Source organism: Camponotus vicinus, unplaced genomic scaffold (genome assembly GCF_025532165.1).
Source record: "Camponotus vicinus isolate PSW18456_S1 unplaced genomic scaffold, iyCamVici1.0 SCAF_1, whole genome shotgun sequence".
Classification (NCBI taxonomy): Eukaryota; Metazoa; Arthropoda; class Insecta; order Hymenoptera; family Formicidae; genus Camponotus; species Camponotus vicinus.
Window position 1 is genome coordinate 23141856 of NW_028141945.1, and position 21793 is coordinate 23163648.

General features: G+C 31.1%; 2 protein-coding genes and 2 long non-coding RNA genes across 5 annotated transcripts; 2 read left to right on the forward strand and 2 right to left on the reverse strand.

The window, feature by feature from the left end:
• Positions 1 to 788: 788 nt before the first annotated feature.
• Positions 789 to 7638, reverse strand: LOC145959666 (farnesol dehydrogenase-like). The gene is made up of 5 exons (XM_083078728.1): positions 7282 to 7638; positions 6961 to 7087; positions 3848 to 3980; positions 3439 to 3594; positions 789 to 3072 (listed from the first exon to the last, which is right to left on the reverse strand). Exons 1-5 carry the CDS (start codon positions 7583 to 7585, stop codon positions 3001 to 3003), a joined length of 792 nt encoding a protein of 263 aa, XP_082934854.1. The 5' UTR covers positions 7586 to 7638; the 3' UTR covers positions 789 to 3000.
• Positions 7639 to 8133: 495 nt separating this feature from the next.
• On the forward strand, positions 8134 to 10882 carry LOC145959668 (uncharacterized). 2 transcript variants are annotated; one of them, XR_014435121.1, is made up of 4 exons: positions 8136 to 8276; positions 9803 to 9956; positions 10531 to 10568; positions 10636 to 10882. It is a non-coding gene; the product is annotated as an uncharacterized LOC145959668 (long non-coding RNA). The 2 variants fall into 2 exon arrangements; XR_014435120.1 differs by lacking the exon at positions 10531 to 10568 and having other exon boundaries at positions 8134 to 8276; positions 10636 to 10881.
• A 1987-nt stretch (positions 10883 to 12869) lies between these two features.
• LOC145959667 (farnesol dehydrogenase-like) lies at positions 12870 to 16735 on the reverse strand. The gene is made up of 5 exons (XM_083078729.1): positions 16380 to 16735; positions 16073 to 16199; positions 14630 to 14762; positions 14216 to 14371; positions 12870 to 13843 (listed from the first exon to the last, which is right to left on the reverse strand). Exons 1-5 carry the CDS (start codon positions 16681 to 16683, stop codon positions 13772 to 13774), a joined length of 792 nt encoding a protein of 263 aa, XP_082934855.1. The 5' UTR covers positions 16684 to 16735; the 3' UTR covers positions 12870 to 13771.
• Positions 16736 to 18467: 1732 nt separating this feature from the next.
• Positions 18468 to 21588, forward strand: LOC145959670 (uncharacterized). Its single transcript, XR_014435122.1, has 4 exons — positions 18468 to 18484; positions 19199 to 19709; positions 20483 to 20739; positions 21039 to 21588. It is a non-coding gene; the product is annotated as an uncharacterized LOC145959670 (long non-coding RNA).
• Positions 21589 to 21793: the final 205 nt, after the last annotated feature.

The following is a 21793-nucleotide window of genomic DNA, read 5'->3' on the forward strand; positions in this document are numbered from 1 at the left end:
TTTGGTATCTGTGGCAATGTGCATTCGAGTTCCTAACGCCAGCTAATAATAATAATAATAATAATAATAATAGGAAAAAAGAGGTATCTTGGACATTGTTATAAATTATTTTACTTTTATTATATTTTATTCTATTGATACAATTTATGTTCGTATAAATAATCCAGAATCTAATAATGAAGAAAAGAACTATTAACATGTACAAAGATTTAGATTGAGATTTAGATTTAGATTTTATCATGCTATCCTTACATTGATTGACCTTGCATTGACTTACATTGCTATCAAAGCTAGAGATTATTTATCATATAAGATAAATATATATGTATATACTGGGTGTTAAAAAAGTCTGGACGTGGTCGAATATCTCGATAAGGAAGAGTTTTACTAGAAAGTGTTTCAGATAAAAGTTGTATGGCTTCGAGGGTGACATAAGATGGTGTCATTAGTTTGACCTTAAAGAGTCACCTGAAGGTTACGTGAAGGTCACCTCCAACTTTTTAAATGGGACACCCTATATGCTTTTACATATTCTTGTAGCTCATCTCGAGAGGTTTCCAAAACACTATAATTGAAATTTTGTACTCATTTCAACACATAAGTTTATATTAGGTTTACATTTGAGATAAATTTTTTTTTATATCGATATTTCTTTCCTCTTATTTTTTTAATAATAGAGTCATTTTTCATAATAAATAATCATTGGTAAAATAATTCTTTTACAACATTATGCTCTAATAAAACTGTTTTATGATTGCAAAGAGAAAAAGAGATATACTAATCTGGAATATTGTTGAGTTTCCTTATTCATTGGATAATTTATTCCCACCTTTACTCTTTGATTAATTTTCGCATTTCATAATAAAAAAACAATAAAGTACAATATATTTATATTTGACAATGTAAAATATATATGACTTCATGCAGCCTTTATAGATAAGTAGCTATAACATATTAGCTAGAATTATGAACTTTATTTTAAAATGCAACATTTCTCTTTTGGCGAATAGTAATATACCTTTTGTTGAAAATATATCTCGAGTCCATACTTTTGATATGATAATAGGTAATTTTAGAGTATAAGTGAATGTCATTGTTGCACTAGCAGTAATAGATGCACAACTAAGGGCAATTCGACATATAAATGTCAACTATACGCGATATACACAGTTTCTATTTTTCTCTTTCGGAGTGTTAATTCGTTTATCTGCTTCTTGCCAATATTTTTTTAAATATTTTCTAATCTTACTGACTATAGCGTGGCCTGACTAATTGATATAAATCAAAAACTTAGTGTAAATAGCTCGAGAAAGACGTGACAAATTCCAAAAAATTAATTGCTACGCTCAATTAAAATTTAACGAAAATTTTGTTTAAATATTTTTTTTTAACCTGTTACGTAAAATTTAATTAAGCAAAATTCTTTTCTTTTATCGTAATTGCTTTAATTTTTCTTACAGACATGCAAACATCGTGTAATATTAGCAGAGTAAAATAAAATACTGTAAAGTTAGATTAATTCTTTCGAAAAGTTCTTTCAAATGTTATCACGTGCCGGTTAGTCGCGTGTAATTAAATATTTCTTCCTGCAGTGGACGAGGGACCAAAACGCGTGATAGAATTAAAGTGCATTGAGAAATTACGATTGTATTAAGAGAATCATCGATCAGTCACGTGAATAAAATTATTCGGTCACAGTCGAAGGATCTTATATTATATTTGGACTCCCTCGTTGTTTCGCCAGGAAATAAACGATGACGAGTGCATTTTGCGAGTTTAAACTCGAGGAAAAGATGAATGCCTTGCTCGTTTATTTATTCACGTGACTCGGTTATTTCATCGTCTAGAGCTCTCTCTTAAATTAATACTGGCCTTTCCTTCTTATATGATACGCGAGAGAGACTATGATTCTCTAAAAATTTCAAAGGAAGAAAGAGTAAACGAAGCGGCGTCGACATTTAGAGCGGCGTGCGCGTATTATTACGATTGATATACGAAGAATCTTCTAAATATATCGGTATATAAGTAAGAGATTATTTATAATACTTTGACGAGTCTCTCGAGCGAAAATTGCGCGAGATCGGATGGTAAAAGTAGGATGATAAAAAGGGGATTTTAACAGTACTGTACTCGACCAATATTATTAATTCTTAAGCTAAAAGTATATACATACACAATGAATCCCTCGCCTCCCTAAAGTCTACCTTTCTACTTCTCTCGAAACAGAGTACGTTCGTATATTGTTCGTAGATATCATTAGAGATTCTCGATTATTGTAAATCTCGGCGAACGACGACGCACATGCCCGCCACGCTATGCAGTTGACGCTGATCATTTCTAAGTGTCTTACCACGGATTCATAATGATCGTACATTTTCTCTTTAGATTTATTTTCTAGCACAATTTAATACAGAGAAAAATGTGTACATAACCGACAACTTCAGCACCATGTCCATTCAATGTGATGTAATGAAATGTAAACGTATAAATATATATAACGAGAGATATATTAATATATTACACAAAGTCACGTCTATGATTAGCGCTATATTTTCTCTCTCTCTCTCCCTCTCTTTTTTGCAGACAAGAGACCAATCTGATTCTATAAATAATCTGGGCGAAATATAATTTGTTCCGATTTTGTTTCATAATTTTTATATTTCATATTCTTTAAATGCAGATACATATTGGAATTAAGTAAGTATTGGAAAGCAAGGGAAATACACATATACAGTTACTTTAAAGTAACAACTATAAAATACTGTTACAAATCCTTACAAATTTTCTACAATAATACAAGAATTAGTATCATGATTGTAAAAAAATTTATATATAAATATGAAAATATTTCTCCTTCTATTTCTTGTCTACTACTCATTTTTTTATTTCAGACGAATTTAAATAAAACTGAAATATTATTTTTCAGTTCCACTTGCTTTACAGAAAAACGTGACTTTTAAAAGCTTCAAAAGAAGATCAACTTTAAACGCAGCATATGTATTAATTATTTGCGAATGGCCTAGGATTCTTCGCAGCAATAGCTTCATGTGGCATTATTATGACTTCACATATCTGAAACAGATAAATCACTTGTATGCTTAATTGGTATAAATAAATCACTCGTAAATTAATACGGGAACTTAACATTTAAATAAAAAATCAAGTTCTCATGCGCGTAATATTTTAAATTTTAAAGTAACAGTCTACTAAAAAAAATTAATTTAAATATTCGAGATCGATGTAGAATACGAGTTATAAATGTTATAAATAGAATAATAAAAATTAATTTCATACGCGATTTGCGATATGGTAATTAAAAAAGCGCAAAGCCTCTTTCTTGCTTATCGATGTAATGAAACAGTTTTAATAAGAGATATTATAAAAACACACATATATCGAAGTCATTAAAAATCATTCCCTAGGATAATATCTACATACCTGCGCGTGTCGTGGTGTACTTAAACCATAAATCACTAGATCTGCGATATCCTTATCCTGTAGTATCGGTACACCTTCCAACAGGTTTTGCGTACCGCCAAAGGCTTCAAAAACTTTTTCTACCATTTCTGTCTGTACCATACCAGGACTGATGCTCTGTGTTTACAGAGATTATTAACACAATATATATTTTCTAAATATATTACTTTTGTCATTATTACTCCAAATACATCTGTCTATCGCATTGCGCGAAAGGAGGCATTGTTAAGTATTAATGAACACGAATCATTAAATCATTGTCGGTGCAAATTAAATTACGAGCGAGATAAATCGATACTTGTGCAATATTTCTGTGTTCTACTAATATTGAATTCGCATAGACAAATTTTAATAAAGATAGATCGCATACCGTAATTTTTATATCAAGCTTTGCGCTTATTATTTCGTTGCGTAAACTCGCTGTCATTCCAGTGACAGCATATTTGCTGGCGCTATATACACTAACTGGCACAGTAATCATATCTGCATAATGCCCCGCCATGCTGCGGATAAAACAAAAAATTAATATTATTAAAAATGTCAGACTCGTGAATATAAAATTAAAAGTATAAATTGGTATAAGTGGCAATGCGAGTCTAGTGTCGAAATTATTACACCGCTATTTATTTTACAAAAGACAATCATATAAGAAAATACATATAATAAATATACATTTGAGTAAGTTACGAACGTTTCGACCCTATTTTTGGGTCATCTTCAGCGCAAATTTAAATTAAGTAATGAAATAATATAAAATTGGAGTCAAGCATACGAGTGCTGTCTAATAATACGTTTCAGTTGAATGATGCGGTATCTCATTGTTGTTTTGACGATGTCTGCAATTTAAACAACCCGAATCTGTCAGCAAATAAAATACATCAAACCGAACAACAGTTTGAATTGATAAAATAACTTAAATAAATTAGGATAAAAAAGTAGACTAAATAAATAAATAAGAGTTCTAAAATTTAAAAAATTTTTTTAAAAAATTAAAAAATTACGGAATTAAACCTGTATAAAGGAACAATAAAAAATTACTTACTTCCAGACATCGAAAACATTGGCAGACAATAAAAGTGAAGAGAGACCGACCATCATCACAACAACAAAAATCATTAACTAGTCCTCGAGACGTAACGAGGCTACTTTATAAAGGAGTCGGAGCGAGTCGATGATAATATATAAATATAAACATGCGCAGAGTCATAAAAATTCAAATGTGGTATAAGAGATCGAAATATTAAATTTTTGATAAATTATTAACAATGTTTGAGTAAATTTCGGGTAAACGTTCGGTATCCGTCTGCAAATTTAAACCATTATTTTGTCTCTTAATAAATAACATTTCGGAAATTAATCTTTTGCTCAAGAAAGGCTCCTGGTCTAAAATTTTTACATTCTCCCAATTAAAAAATTAATAACAATTCTTTTTTGTAAAAATAAATAGGGTAATTATGCACTTTACGGACGACCTCAACGATTTCAATGATCTTGACATATGTTGTCAAGCTCACTCTCCTGAGTAAGTATCAAAGGGTTTTAAGTGTCGCTCGTCATTTATTAAAAAGTTATTAACAAAAAAAGTTGTACGAATTATGTGGAATTTTTAGATATTATGTACATTTTAAGAGTCAAGGTGAAATGTACATGCGTGGATACAGTGTGTTCCGCCCCCCCCCCTCCTACGGGGAGGCTCCGCATCCGGAAGATATAACCTAACCCAAACCTATTCTGATTTAAACCAAATTTTAATTTTAACGAAAGCTCCCGAAGGGAGGGGGCGGAACGCATTGTCTTCAAGCATGTACTTTGCAACACAAAACAAAGTTTACTCTACATTTAATGATGATCTTCGCTATATATTAAACATATATTCCATGAAATATAACTTCTCAAACGTCTAATTTAACTTCTTAAACTCACCGAAAAATTGCCACACAGCTAAGCAGGAGTACAAGACTACAACCGTGAATGATTTGAAAGAAATGTAAACAAATATAGTATGTTGAACGTTACGTTTACTCTCTCTCTCTATCTATTGAACATGTATTCGATCAAATATATCTTCTTAAACGTACATTGCTGTCGCAAAATCATATTATATTCATTAAACTTTTTTCGTTAATAACTTTTTAATAAATAGTGAGCGACACTTGAAACCTTTTGATACTTACTTAGGAGAGTGAGCTTGACAACATATGTCAAGATCATTGAAATCGGTGAGGTCGTCCATAAAGTGCATAATTACCATAAATAGTAACATCGACATAAAATATGTTTTGCATTAATTAATTTTTCTTTGCATGTATCGATATCTATAGATAATACATCTATAAAAATATAGATATTAATATCAATAAGACTACAATGAAGAGGGAGTGAGTCGTGTTATTAACATATTACTAATTCGTACTTATTAATAATTCGTACTTATTAATGTGATATATTAAATCAACTCTTCTTTTGTGAAACATTAAATTAAATTGTTTAAGATAAAAATGTCGGCATGTGCAGATACATTTTTATTACTATAACTAATAATAATTTTAAGCTGATACGCAATCACATTTATTACAAATTTTTTGCATACAGAATATAAACATTTTTGGATTGCGCAATTTCAGCTGCATAAAAGTTCCAAATTACATGATATAAGTACATCATTTATTAACAAAACGCAATAAAAAGGAAAGCTAAAAGACCGTGGCGTAAGATGTTAGAGCGTAAAAAAGTCGAAATAATAATAAAGATTCTAAGTAAGAAACATACAAAACATATTAATAATCAGTTAGATGTAAAAATACAAAAATATGTCTGAAAAAATTGATTCGATTGAACAGAAAATAATACATACGTACGTTTCGATCTTTTCTAGATCCTTTTCAATGTTTCAGATGTCGTTAAAAAATAAATTAAATTTAAAATAATAATAACAGAGCGCGATTAAACAAGGACAAGCGCGATCTATTTGTCTCCTATCGCGCTTGTCCTTGTTTAATTATTATTTTAAATTTAATTTATTTTTTAACGACATCTCAAACATTGAAAAGGATCTTGAAAAGATCGAAACGTACGTATGTATTATTTTCTGTTCAATCGAATCAATTTTTCCACATATTTTTGTATTTTTATATCTAACTGATTATTAATATATTATGTCTCTTTCTTAGAGTCTTTATTATTATTTCGACTTTTTTACGCTCTAACATCTTGCGCCACGGTCTTTTAGCCTTCCTTTTTATTGCATTTTGTTATCATCCGGACCGTATATTGCTTTTGTCTTTGTATTTCATAATTTATTAATTAAATAAATTATTAATAAATTGTGATAATTAATAAATGAAATTATAAAGTTTTTTTTGCGATTAGGTCGATGCACTAATATTTTTTCGACGACATATATTTCAAGTTTGAAATTAATTCATTCATATATATTATTCAAACATATTTGAAATTTTAGTTATTCACCTATCTAACGCTTACCTGTTAATATTAAAGATATACCCTCTAGCGTTGCGCTTTTTGATAGATTGTGCCAACTCGCGCGAACAAATCGCCATCGCTATCACATTTACGTCTATAATTTTGCGGAAATCCTCCGTTGCTCCCTCTTTCGGTAAAAAAAAATGTATGATAAATAGTATATAGTATATATATTGCATATATATAATTAATTTTAAATATTTATATCGTATAAAGTATCGTCATAAGATACGCCTTAAGCTTATATACATATCTATTTGAGAAATTTGTATAAATAGTTTTCGAGAAGAAAACTGGAAAAAAGGAAGAATATGTACTTACCTATAATCGGTTTGTTTATGATTACACCAGCGTTGTTTATTAGCACATCAACACCTCCCAGTTCTTCCTCCGCCCACTTAAACACCTTGAGAATTTCCTCTTCTTGTTGGACATCACATTTGATCGGATAGATTTGAACGTTAAATTCACTTTTGATAGACGCCGTCAATTCTTTCAGATTTTCCAATCGTCTCGCGACGGCGATCACTTTCATTCCACCTTTCGCGAGCGCTTTCGCGATTTTCGCGCCTATTCCGCTGCTCGCTCCGGTGACCAAAGCGACTTTTCCTGCCCATTGATCCATCGCGTTAGAAATCTTAGAGAAGACTGTTAGGCCTGTTGAGAGACTGATCGCGAGTTGTGCTGCAGCAATCTCCTATAAACGTTTACCCTCACCAACGCGAGACGTGCTAATCAGCCGGCGAATCAGAGAAGAAATGGCTATTTGAAACTTAGATATGTAGAACATGTAGAAATTTAGCTTTAACGATTATTTATGCACGCATTTACATATATTACTCCGATTGTCTCTGACTTACTGCAAAATTAGCAGAATTTTAATGATTTTCAATTGTCATATATTTGTAAAGATAATTAATTATTTTATTATAAATTAATACATGTATTTTGCAAATATCTTGGCGAGTTTTAATGTAGTCTGGTATCATACAAATACATCGTGAAAGTTTTATTAAAATATCTATTTCTGGAAATTTTTCTAAATTTTAAGAATTGTTCAAGGACTTTCTGCGACAAAAGTTCTTCAAATAATTTTATATTTATTATATGTATTTATTGGCAATGATAACATGTACATGCGATAATGTATATTTGCGTAATGATAAAGCTGAATGCTTGTTTTCATATACGATATTGTAGATACTGCGACCTTCACAGTCTCAGTTCTTCTCTTGCGTGATTCAATACAATTGTAAATTGCGCTCACTCATCTCGTAAAACATTATTATATTTCCCTCTTATATAAGTCCCCACAAGTAAGTTATTTATTTTGTTTATAACGAGTTTCTAACGAGTTTAGTTTACTTAATTTGTCATCTGCATATATTCCATTATATTCTTTATATATGTGCCCTACATACATGTAATATGCATTTTTCAAATTTATTTTGTTTAATTTTTTATTATTATTTTTCAAACTTGAAATTGAGCAAATTTTTAAAATAATATTGTTAATAGGAAAAAAGAGGTATCTTGGACATTGTTATAAATTGTTTCACTTTTATTATATTTTATTCTATTGATATAATTTATGTTCGTATAAGTTATCCAGAATCTAATGATGAAGAAAAGAACTATTAACATGTACAAAGATTTAGATTGATTTATCATGCTATCCTTACATTGATTGACCTTGCATTGATTTACATTGCTATCAAAGCTAGAGATCATTTATCATATAAGATAAATATATATATATGTATGTTTTCAAGTTGATGACAGCGCCATAATCGATAGTTATCTTTTATATATACATATTTAAAAGATATATCGTATTTATATAAGTGCTAAGTATTTCGCAGTTGATTGATAAATCCTTAATGCTTTTATTCTTGTAATAAAATTAAAGATCAAGATTGCGAAAAGTGGCTAATTGTAAGTCCAAGAAAATTTATCTAAACAAATTATTTTATTTAAGTCACAAAATCATATCATGTACACGCACCGGCAGGAATGGTGTCCCGGTATGCTTCTGTTTCGCTCACTGACGTCACACTCACACAAACGAAGCGCGCATGTACGCGGACCGGGCAGCGACAGAGAAAGTGGGGGTAAAGTAGTTGGCATTCCGATGTTGCGTCCTTCGCGCACGGGACAAGAGCGAGAGAGAAAGCACTATAAGACGTGATACCGAGTTAGAGGTGTCCGATAGCCGTCTCCCTCGCTCGACGCACGAACGAGAGAGTGCGAGCGAGACAGCTATATTTCGCGCGGGACACCGCGCTGTTTCTACGTGTCTCGTGCGCTTTAATATCGATATCGATATATTTTTCATTTCTTTCTTTAAGAAATGCAGCTTAATCGCGTGCACTAAAGGTCGGCATTCAATCTGTTAAATTAAATAATAATTAAATTATATATAAAAAGATAAAATTTAATGAAGAATAAATTCTTGGCTCACGTACGTGCGCGTTTCGCGTGTGTGCGTATGACGTCGACCGTTCAAAAATACATACCGGGACACCATTCCTGCCGGTGCATGTACATCGAAAATGTTAAAATGTTACATGTAAATGTTAAAATGTCAATTTGATTAAATCACAACGGTTCGATTAATATTCTGGCTCGTATTCCGTTTTAAGTTTTTCTTTTGAATTTTCACCATCATTTATTGAAAAAAAATCATCGGGTAACATTCCAAAGATACGATGAAAGAAGGAGGATGAAACTTTCGATGCGGTTGAGTATCATCGAAAGAATACCTGATCTCGAGTGTTTGTTTATATCGTGCATCGATTTACGTTTGATTGCTTCTCGTACAGTTCACGTCATTTCCTTTTAGAAAGGTGACGACTTGCAATCGGCTTATGTTGCAAAGCTGAATTCTTGCAAACGGAGATGAGGGAATGCCGAATGTGGGTTATCGACAAAATTCCGAGTCAAAAAGCAGGTGGCACAACGATGGAGGTCGCGGTCAAAGCGGTGAACGATAACGGGTAGGAAGAACAGATTTTGAATATCGCTAATAGTGCTGTTCTGGAGTGTCCTTCGTACTGAATTTCTACCTCTTTCTCGCTCTCTTGTTCTGCTTTCCGTTTTTTCCTCGCGTCATGATTTACGTTCTCGAAACGTATCCGTCTAGTAGCAAGGATGAACGTGAAACATTGAACCCATGCGTACGAAAGATCTGCAATCTCATCTTTGTTAGTATGGAAAAAAAGTCAAAGATCAAAGAAATATATTATTTCAATTATTATATTTTCATTAATGATCTTATACAATTTAGTATAAAATATTTGTTTCTTTTTTATGTAGATGTAGGCACCGATAATGCAGGTATTATATAATATTTGGTCTTTTTAAGTTTTTAAGAAGATTCGAATTAAATATCAACTTTTTCCACGTGGTTATTTGCAACTAGATATATCTTCTCCCCGAGAACGTTATTTGTTTTCATGTTTTGTAATGTCTTTTATTTCTGACACTTTAGAAGATATTTACGATAAAGTTTTGAATTAAAATCAATGTCGTGATAGAAAGATCAGGAAAAATAAAATTTTATTTTTGCAGACACACAATCAATGTTCGTAAAAAAATATATATACAGGGTAGGCCATTTTAATCTACGCACTGAAATATCTCAAAATCCATAAGTTTAAGACAAAAATGTTTCAGACAAAAGTTGTATGGTTTCAAGGGGACCATAAGAGGGTACCATTGGATTGACCTTGAAGAGTCACCTGAAGGTCACGTGAAGGTCACCTCCAACTTTTTAAATGGGACACCATATATGCTTTTACATATTCTTGTAGCTCATCTCGAGAGCTTTCCAAAACACTATAATTGAAATTTTGTACTCATTTCAACACATAAGTTTATATTAAATTTACATTTGAGATAAATTTTTTTATATCGATATTTCTTTCCTTTTATTTTTTAATAAAAGAGTCATTTTTCATAATAAATTATTGGTAAAATAATTATTGGTAAAATAATTCTTTTACAACATTATGCTCTAATCAAACTGTTTTATGATTGCAAAGAGAAAAAGAGATATACTGATCTGGAATACTGTTGAGTTCCCTTATTTATTGGATAATTCATTCCCATCTTTACTCTTTAATTAATTTTCGCATTTCATAATAAAAAAACAATAAAGTACAATATATTTGTATTTGACAATGTAAAATATATATTTCTTCATGCAGCCTTTATAGATAAATAGTTATAACACATTAGCTAGAATTATGAACTTTATTTTAAAATGCAATATTTCTCTTTTGGCGAATAGTAATATACCTTTTGTCGAAAATATATCTCGAGTCCATACTTTTGATATGATAATAGGTAATTTTAGAGTATAAGTGAATGTCATTGCATTAGCAGTAATAGATGCGCAACTAAGGGCAATTCGACATATAAATGTCAACTATATGCGATATACACAGTTTCTATTTTTATTTTTCGGAGTGTTAATTCGTTTATCTGCTTCTTGCCAATATTTTTTTAAATTTTTCTAATCTTACTGACTGTAGCGTGGCCTGACTAATTGATATAAATCAAAAACTTAGTGTAAATAGCTCGAGAAAGACGTGACAAATTCTAAAAGATTAATTGCTACGCTCAATTAAAATTTAACGAAAATTTTGTTTAAATATTTTTTTTTAAACTGTTACGTAAAATTTAATTAAGCAAAATTCTTTTCTTTTATCGTAATTGCTTTAATTTTTCTTACAGACATGCAAACATCGTGTAATATTAGCAGAGTAAAATAAAATACTGTAAAGTTAGATTAATTCTTTCGAAAAGTTCTTTCAAATGTTATCACGTGCCGGTTAGTCGCGTGTAATTAAATATTTCTTCCTGCAGTGGACGAGGGACCAAAACGCGTGATAGAATTAAAGTGCATTGAGAAATTACGATTGTATTAAGAGAATCATCGATCAGTCACGTGAATAAAATTATTCGGTCACAGTCGAAGGATCTTATATTATATTTGGACTCCCTCGTTGTTTCGCCAGGAAATAAACGATGACGAGTGCATTTTGCGAGTTTAAACTCGAGGAAAAGATGAATACCTTGCTCGTTTATTCACATGGCTCGGTTATTTCATCGTCTAGAGCTCTCTCTTAAATTAATACTGGCCTTTCCTTCTTATATGATACGCGCGAGAGACTATGGTTCTCTAAAAATTTCAAAGGAAGAAACAGTAAACGAAGCGGCGTTGACATTTAGAGCGGCGTGCCCGTATTATTACGCTTGATATACGAAGAATCTTCTAAATATATCGGTATAAGTAAGAGATTATTTATAATAGTTTGACGAGTCTCTCGAGCGACAATTGCGCGAGATCGGATGGGAAAAATAGGATGATAAAAAGGGGATTTTAACAGTACTGTACTCGACCAATATTATTAATTCTTAAGCTAAAAGTATATACATACACAATGAATCCCTCGCCTCCCTAAAGTCTACCTTTCTACTTCTCTCGAAACAGAGTACGTCCGTATATTGTTCGTAGATATCATTAGAGATTCTCGATTATTGTAAATCTCGGCTAACGACGACGCACATGCCCGCCACGCTATGCAGTTGACGCTGATCATTTCTAAGTGTCTTACCACGGATTCATAATGATCGTACATTTTCTCTTTAGATTTATTTTCTAGCACAATTTAATACAGAGAAAAATGTGTACATAACCGGTAACTTCAGCACCATGTCCATTCAATGTGATGTAATGAAATGTAAACGTATAAATATATATAACGAGAGATATATTAATATATTACACAAAGTCACGTCTATGATTAGCGCTGTATTTACTCTCTCTCTCTCCCTCTCTTTTTTTCAGACAAGAGACCAATCTGATTCTATAAATAATCTGGGCGAAATATAATTTGTTCCGATTTTGTTTCATAATATTTATATTTCATATTTTTTAAATGCAGATACATATTGGAATTAAGTAAGTGTTGGAAAGCAAGGGAAATACATATACAGGGTTTAGCAAAAGTGTGGAAACCCCTTAATATTTCGAAAAATACGCATTTTAAAAAAAAATGTTTCATACAAAAGTTATAGGGTTTTATATGGCGCATTACACAGCAACATTATTATGACCTCGAATAGCGTTGTCAAGGTTATGTGAAGGTCATCTCCAACTTTTTAAATGGGACACCCTATATGCTTTTGCATATTCTTGTAGCTTATCTCGAGAGCTTTCCAAAACACTAATTAAGTTAGTTTTCATTAAGAACTTTCCGAGTTATGAGGCTTGAAATCATTTCTTAATTTTGCATAAACCATAAAATATCTAGTAAAATATTCATTTTTCGATTATCTTACCTTAATACTTTTATGTACAAAATAATGAGAGGAATCAATTGTTGTAACCTTGACAACGCTATTCGAGGTCATAATAATGTTGCTGTGTAATGCGCCATATAAAACCCTATAACTTTTGTATGAAACATTTTTTTTTAAAATGCGTATTTTTCGAAATATTAAGGGGTTTCCACACTTTTGCTAAACCATGTATAAAGTTACTTTAAAGTAACAACTATAAAATACTGTTACAAATCCTTACAAATTTTCTACAATAATACAAGAATTAGTATCGTGATTGTGAAAAAATTTACATGTAAATATAAAAATATTTCTCTTTCTATTTCTTGTCTATTACTCATTTTTTTATTTCAGAGGAATTTAAATGAAACTGAAATATTCTTTTTCAGTTCCACTTGCTTTACAGAAAAGTGTGACTGTTAAAAACTTCAGAAGAAGATCAACTTTAAACGCAGCATATGTATTATTTATTTGCGAATGGCCTAGGATTCTTCGCAGCAATAGCTTCATGTGGCATTATTATGACTTCACATATCTGAAACAGATAAATCACTTGTATGCTTAATTGGTATAGATAAATCACTTGTAAATTAATAAGGGAAAACGACTTAACATTTAAATCAAAAATCAAGTTCTCATGCGCGTAATATTTTAAATTTTAAAGTAACAGTCTACTAAAAAAAATTAATTTAAACATTCGAGATTGATGTAGAATACGAGTTATAAATGTTATAAATAGAATAATAAAAAATTAATTTCATACGCGATTTGCGATATGGTAATTAAGAAAGCGCAAAGCTTTTCTCTTGCTTATCGATGTAATGAAACAGTTTTAATAAGAGATATTATAAAAACACACATATATCGGAGTCATTAGAAATCATTCCCTAGAATAATATCTACATACCTGCGCGTGTCGTGATGTACTTAAACCATAAATCACTAGATCTGCGATATCCTTATCTTGTAATATCGGTACACCTTCCAATAGGTTTTGGACATCGCCAAGACCTTCAAGAGCTTTCTCCATCATTTCTGTCTGTACCATACCTGGACTAATGCTCTGTGTTTACAGAGATTATTAACGCAATATAAATATTCTAAATATATTACTTTTGTCATTATTACTCCAAATACATCTGTTTATCGCATTGCGCGAAAAGAGGCATTGTTAAATATTGTATTAATGAACACGAATCATTAAATCATTGTCGGTGCAAATTAAATTACGAGCGAGATAAATCGATAGTTGTGCATTATTTCTGTGTTCTACTAATATTGAATTCGCATAGACAAATTTTAATAAAGAAAGATCGCATACCGTAATTTTTATATCAAGCTTTGCGCTTATTATTTCGTTGCGTAAACTCGCTGTCATTCCAGTGACAGCATATTTGCTGGCGCTATATACACTAACTGGCATAGTAATCAAATCTGCATAATGCCCCGCTATGCTGCGGATAAACAAAAAATTAAAAATTCAATTCTTTTTTGTAAAAATAAATAGGGTAATTATGCACTTTAGGGTAATTATGCACGGACGACCTCACCGATTTCAATGATCTTGACATATGTTGTCAAGCTCACTCCCCTGAGTAAATGTCAAAAAATATAGATATTAAAATGTCTATAAAAATATAGATATTAAAATCAATAAGACTACAATGAAGAGGGAGTGAGTCGTGTTATTAATATATTACTAATTCGTACTTATTAATGTAATGTATTAAATCAACTCTTCTTTTGTGAAAAATTAAATTAAATTGTTCAAGATAAAAATGTCGGCATGTGCAGATACATTTTTATTGCTATAACTAATAATAATTTTAAGCTTTACGCAATCGCATTTATTACAAATTTTTTGCATACAGAATATAAACATTTTTGGATTGCGCAATTTCAGCTGCATAAAAGTTCCAAATTACATGATATACGGACATCATTTATTAACAAAACGCAATAAAGAGGAAGGCTAAAAAACCGTGGCGCAAGATGTTATAGCGTGAAAAAGTCGAAATAATAATAAAGATTCTAAGTAAGAGACATACATAACATATTTATAATCAGTTAGATGTAAAAATACAAAAATATGTCTGAAAAAATTGATTCGATTGAACAGAAAATAATACATACGTACGTTTCGATCTTTTCAAGATCCTTTTCAATGTTTGAGATGTCGTTAAAAAATAAATTAAATTTAAAATAATAATAACAGAGCGCGATTAAACAAGGACAAGCGCGATCTATTTGTCTCCTATCGCGCTTGTCCTTGTTTAATTATTATTTTAAATTTAATTTATTTTTTAACGACATCTCAAACATTGAAAAGGATCTTGAAAAGATCGAAACGTACGTATGTATTATTTTCTGTTCAATCGAATCAATTTTTTCAGACATATTTTTGTATTTTTATATCTAACTGATTATCAATATATTATGTCTCTTACTTAGAGTCTTTATTATTATTTCGACTTTTTTACGCTCTAACATCTTGCGCCACGGTCTTTTAGCCTTCCTTTTTATTGCATTTTGTTATCATCCGGGCCGTATATTGCTTTTGTCTTTGTATTTCATAATTTAATAATTAAATAAATTATTAATAAATTGTGATTATTATTAAATGAAATTATAAAGTTTTTTTTGCGATTAGGTCGATGCACTAATATTTTTTCGACGACATATACTTCAAGTTTGAAATTAATTCATTCATATATATTATTCAAACATATTTGAAATTTTAGTTATTCACCTATCTAACGCTTACCTGTTAATATTAAAGATATACCCTCTAGCGTTGCGCTTTTTGATAGATTGTGCCAACTCGCGCGAACAAATCGCCATCGCTATCACATTTACGTCTATAATTTTACGGAAATCCTCTGTTGCTCCCTCTTTCGGTAAAAAAAATGTATGATAAATAGAATATAGTATATATGAAATTAATTTTAAATATTCATATCGTATAAAGTATCGTCATAAGATACGCCCTAAGCTTATACATATCTATTTGAGAAATTTTTATAAATAGTTTTCGAGAAGAAAACTGGAAAAAAGGAAGAATATGTACTTACCTATAATCGGTTTATTTATGGCTACACCAGCGTTGTTGATTAGCACATCAACACCTCCCAGTTCTTCCTCCGCCCATTTGAACACCTTGAGAATTTCCTCTTCTTGTTGGACATCGCATTTGATCGGATAGATTTGAACGTTAAATTCACTCTTGATAGACGCCGCCAATTCTTTCAGATTTTCCAATCGTCTCGCGACGGCGATCACTTTCATTCCACCTTTCGCCAGCGCTTTCGCGGTTTCCGCGCCTATTCCGCTGCTCGCTCCGGTGACCAAAGCGACTTTTCCTGCCCATTGATCCATCGCGTTGGAAATCTTAGAGAAGACTGTTAAGCCTGTTGAGAAACTGATCGCGAGTTGCGCTGCAGCAATCTCCTATAAACGTTTACCCTCACCAACGCGAGACGTTGTCAGCCAGCGAATCAGAGAAGAGATGGCTATTTAAAAGTTAAGTATATAGAACATGTGAGAATTTAGCTTTGACGATTATTTATGCACGCATTTACATATATTACTCCGATTGTCTCTGACTTACTCACTGCAAAATTAGCAAAATTTTAATGATTTTCAATTGTCATATATTGGTGAAGATAATCTATTATTTTATTATAAATTAATATATGTATTTTGCAAATATCTTGGCGAGTTTTAATGCAGTCTGGTATCATACAAATACATCGTGAAAGTTTTATTAAAATATTTATTTCTGGAAATTTTTCTAAATTTTAAGAATTGTTCAAATACTTTTTGCGACAAGTTCTTCAAATGATTATATTTTTATTATATGTATTTGTTGGCAATAATAACATGTACATGCGATAATGTATAATTGCATTATGATAAAGCTGAATGCTTGTTTTCATATACGATGTTGTAGATACTGCGACCTTCACAGTCGCAGTTCTTCTCTTGCGTGATTCAATGCAACTGTAAATTGCGCTCACTCATCTCGTAAAACACTAACTATTATATTTCCCTCTTATATAAGTCCCCACAAGTAAGTTATTTATTTTGTTTATAACGAGTTTCTAACGAGTTTAGTTTACTTAATTTGTCATCTGCATATTTTCCATTATATTCTTTATATGTGCCCTACATACGTGTAATATGCATTTTTCAAATTTACTCTGTTTAATTTTATATTATTAATTTTCAAACTTGAAATTAAGCAAATTTTTAAAATAATATTGTTAATAGGAAAAAAGAGGTATCTTGGACATTGTTATAAATTATTTCACTTTTATTATATTTTATTCTATTGTTATAATTTTTGTTCGTATGAATAATCCAGAATCTAATAATGAAGAAAAGAACTATTAACATGTACAAAGATTTAGTTTGATCATCTATCCTTACATTGATTGACTTACATTGCTATCAATGCTAGAGATTATTTATCATATAAGATAAATATATATATATGTATGTTTTCAAGTTGATGACAGCGCCATAATCGATAGTGATCTTTTATATATATATATATTTAAAAGATTTATCGTATTTATATAAGTGCAAAATATTTCCTATTGATTGATAAATCTTTAATGCTTTTCTTCTTGTAATAAAATTAAAGTTCAAGATTGCGAAAAGTGACTAATTGTAAGTTCAAGAAAATTTATTCAAACAAATTATCTTATATAAGTCACAAAATCATCTTATGTACATCGAAAACAAATGTAAATGTTAAAATGTCAATTTGATTTAATCACAACGGTTCGATTAATATTCTGGCTCGTATTCCGTTTCAAGTATTTTTTTTTTAATTTTCACCATCATTTATTGAAAAAAAAATCATCGGGTGACATTCCAAAGTTACGATGAGAGAAGGAGGATGAATTTCGATGCGGTTGAGTATCATCGAAAGAATACCTGATCTCGAGTGTTTGTTTATACCGTGCATCGATTTACATTCGGTTGCTTCTCGTGCATTCCACGTCAGTTCCTTTTAGAATGGTGACGACTTGCAATCGGCTTATGTTGCAAAGCTGAATTCTTGCAAACGGAGATGAGGGAATGCCGAATGTGGGTTATCGACAAAATTCCGAGTCAAAAAGCAGGTGGCACAACGATGGAGGTCGCGGTCGAAAGCGGTGAACGATAACGGGTAGGGAGAACAGATTTTGAATATCGCTGATAGTGCTGTTCTGGAGTGTCCTTCGTACTGAATTTCTACCTCTTTCTCGCTCTCTTGTTCTGCTTTCCGTTTTTTCCTCGTGTCATGACTTACGTTCTCGAAGAGTATCCGTCTAGTAGCAAGGATGAACGTGAAACATTGAACCCACGCGTACGAAAGATCTGCAATCTCATCTTTGTTAGTATGGAAAAAAAGTCAAAGATCAAAGAAATATATTATTTCAATTATTATATTTTCATTAATGATTTTATACAATTTAGTATAAAATATTTATTTCTTTTTTATGTAGATGTAGGTACCGATAATGCATTCTCTAAAAGTGAATCAGTGTATTATCACTGTAATCACGTGATAATACACTGAAAAACAGTAAATACTCACTGATTACAAGCAGTTATAAGTACAGCATTGATTACAGTGACAATACACTGATTCACTTTTAGAGAGCACGTACTATATAATATTTGGTCTTTTTAAGTTTTTAAGAAAATTCAAATTAAATATCAACTTTTTCCACGTGGTTATTTGTAACTAGATATATCTTCTCTCCGAGAACGTTATTTGTTTTCGTGTTTTGTAATGTCTTTTATTTCTGACGCTTTAGAAGACATTTACGATAAAGTTTTGAATTAAAATCAATGTCGTGATAGAAAGATCAGGAAAAATAAAATTTTATTTTTGCAGACAATCAGTGTTCGTAAAAAAAAAATATATATATAATACTTTAACAAATGTAATATTTTCGAAAAGTTTAACCGATTATGCAAGTGCCTTTTAAATATTATTATACATTAAAATAGTTTTCTATACATTTCATTGTTTCCGCGATATTTGATCGAATTTAGAAAAAAAAATTATTGCAAAAAATTATTTTGAAGCTCTCTTAATGCAATTAAATATGTAATTTATTCTTTCCGACGCGTGACTTTTTGAGTTCATAGAGATTACGAGGTAGCCAATGTAAATGGAAAAAGTAATTAATAGCGGCAAAAAACAACGCGAGCCATTCGACGAGCTTGGGTGGTATAATGAGAGTAAGAAATGGGTGACTCGCGGAGATTAGATTCGGATAGGAAACGATAGCGCAGAGATTTCTGCTCACGGACGAGGGATTAAAGATCTACGAGTGGCCCGCTTGGGATTAAAGTTGGATTATAGCGGCAAACACGATATGGATAGCCGCGAGCTGAGAAATGTACGTTACAAATCGGATTGTTGGAAAAGATTTAACGTAATTATGTTTCGCTAATTGTTTGTCGTCTTTGTAGAAAGTTATTTCTTTTTTTACACAACAAAAAACATTATAAATAATTACATAAGCTAGAGTGTAAAAGGAACGCATTATAAATATACTGGGTGTTAAAAAAATCTGGACACGGTCGAATATCTCGATAAGGAAGAGTTTTACTAGAAAGTGTTTCAGACAAAAGTTGTATGGCTTCGAGGGGGACGTAACATGGTACCATTGGTAAGAAAAAATATGTAATTGTTAATTGCAAATTACATATTTTTTCTTCGAAACAACTATGTTTTTTCTTTACACCAATTGATTCCTCTCATTATTTTGTACATAAAAGTATTAAGATAAGATAATCGAAAAATGAATATTTTACTAGATATTTTATTGTTTATGTAAAATTAAGAAATAATTTCAAGCCTCATAACTCGGAAAGTACTTAATGAAAACTAACTTAATTATAGTGTTTTGGAAAGCTCTTGAGATGAGCTACAAGAATATGCAAAAGTATATAGGGTGTCCCATTTAAAAAGTTGGAGGTGACCTTCACGTAACCTTCAGGTGACTCTTTAAGGTCAAACTAATGACACCATCTTATGTCCCCCTCGAAGCCATATAATTTTTGTCTGAAACACTTTCTAGTAAAACTCTTCCTTATCGAGATATTCGACCGTGTCCAGACTTTTTTAACACCCAGTATAAAGCGAATGTAATTTATAATACTTTTACAGATGAATTAGGAAATGTGATGATGATGAACGCAAAAATCAATAATACAGAATCAAGAACGTTTATTCTCGTACATATCGTTACGCTTATGTATCTCGCCGTTACAAACCGCATTACTATACCATTTGTTGAGATTGGTATTGCTGTCCGAGACACGATACGATTCATGAAAAGAGGATACTACCAAAGTTCCGGAGAAAGGCGGAATGCTATGTCGTCTTCGGATAGAAAGTTTCCCTCGCTTTCTCAAGTTCGACATGTGAGTATTGCCCATCTTTCACTTTACATGTAAATTTGCGAGATTTGAAGACAAAAGAAAAGATACTTTTTAACAGATGGAAGACAATTGACTCAATGATTTCTTTTTTCTATAAGTTTTTGAAAAATTTCCTAGATTTTAAATAACATGCATGACTCTAAAATTTGACATGTAAATTTGTATATGTGGAATGTAAATGTTTGGCAATCAACCTTGAATTAAAGTTGTGTAAAGTTTACTTTTGAGAAACTTATTTATTTATTTTTAGTTGTCTAAAAATCAATATAATAACCAAACAGGTATTGAAATTAAAATCGTGCTTTTATGGGCCACATGTAACGGGACGAAATGAATTTTGTATCGGCGACAAGTCAGGATCTGTCGTGCATCCTGTTTGGAAAGGCCGGAAATTGTGAGCACCGCTAATAGATCTGGTCCCCGAACGAAGATACCTCCGATGACGGAAGCTTCTTATTGTCTCGAGTAATCTATGTCGATCTTTTTACTTCCGATTTTAGATCCGGAAATCCGGCACGAGCGATCGCCAGGATCGCAAAGACATCGCGAATGTCGCGCGATATATCTTTAAGACATTTTGTTTAGAAATAACCAGGATTCGTTGTTCAAAATAAATTGTAAATCGAAACGTTAAAGACAAATCGTTTCAATTATTCCTCGAGTGTCCAGCTCTTGCATTTTAAAAATTCTAGAGATGGAAGTTTATTATGTCGCTGCTTTATTATGTTATTATATATGTATATATATAGATATATATAATTTTAAACGATTAAATGCATATTCTATTATGAAAGGATACGACGCAGAAAATCGAATGTGTTATTTTACTTATTTTTTGCTGCAATTATATGATAATACATATATACGTTTGAATACTGCAAATCATTTTATTATCACTAATTGTTTTATGATATTTACATACACGCACATATAGAAATATACATAGTATATAAAATAGCATATAAAATGATTTGCAGTATTCCATTGCATATATTCATTCATTATCATATAATCTTGCAGTAAAAATAAGTAAAAT

Bases quoted from the DNA above. Each gene is read 5' to 3' on its own strand.
- LOC145959666 (XM_083078728.1), bottom strand. From the start codon at position 7,585: ATGGATCAATGGGCAGGAAAAGTCGCTTTGGTCACCGGAGCGAGCAGC. The intron at 3,981-6,960 runs GTAAGCGTTAGA...TTTTATCCGCAG, and splicing joins TATATCTTTAATATTAACAG to CATGGCGGGGCATTATGCAG. The intron at 3,073-3,438 runs GTATGTAGATAT...TATCTGTTTCAG, and splicing joins GTACACCACGACACGCGCAG to ATATGTGAAGTCATAATAAT.
- LOC145959667 (XM_083078729.1), bottom strand. From the start codon at position 16,683: ATGGATCAATGGGCAGGAAAAGTCGCTTTGGTCACCGGAGCGAGCAGC. The intron at 14,763-16,072 runs GTAAGCGTTAGA...GTTTATCCGCAG, and splicing joins TATATCTTTAATATTAACAG to CATAGCGGGGCATTATGCAG. The intron at 14,372-14,629 runs GTATGCGATCTT...CTGTAAACACAG, and splicing joins AGCTTGATATAAAAATTACG to AGCATTAGTCCAGGTATGGT.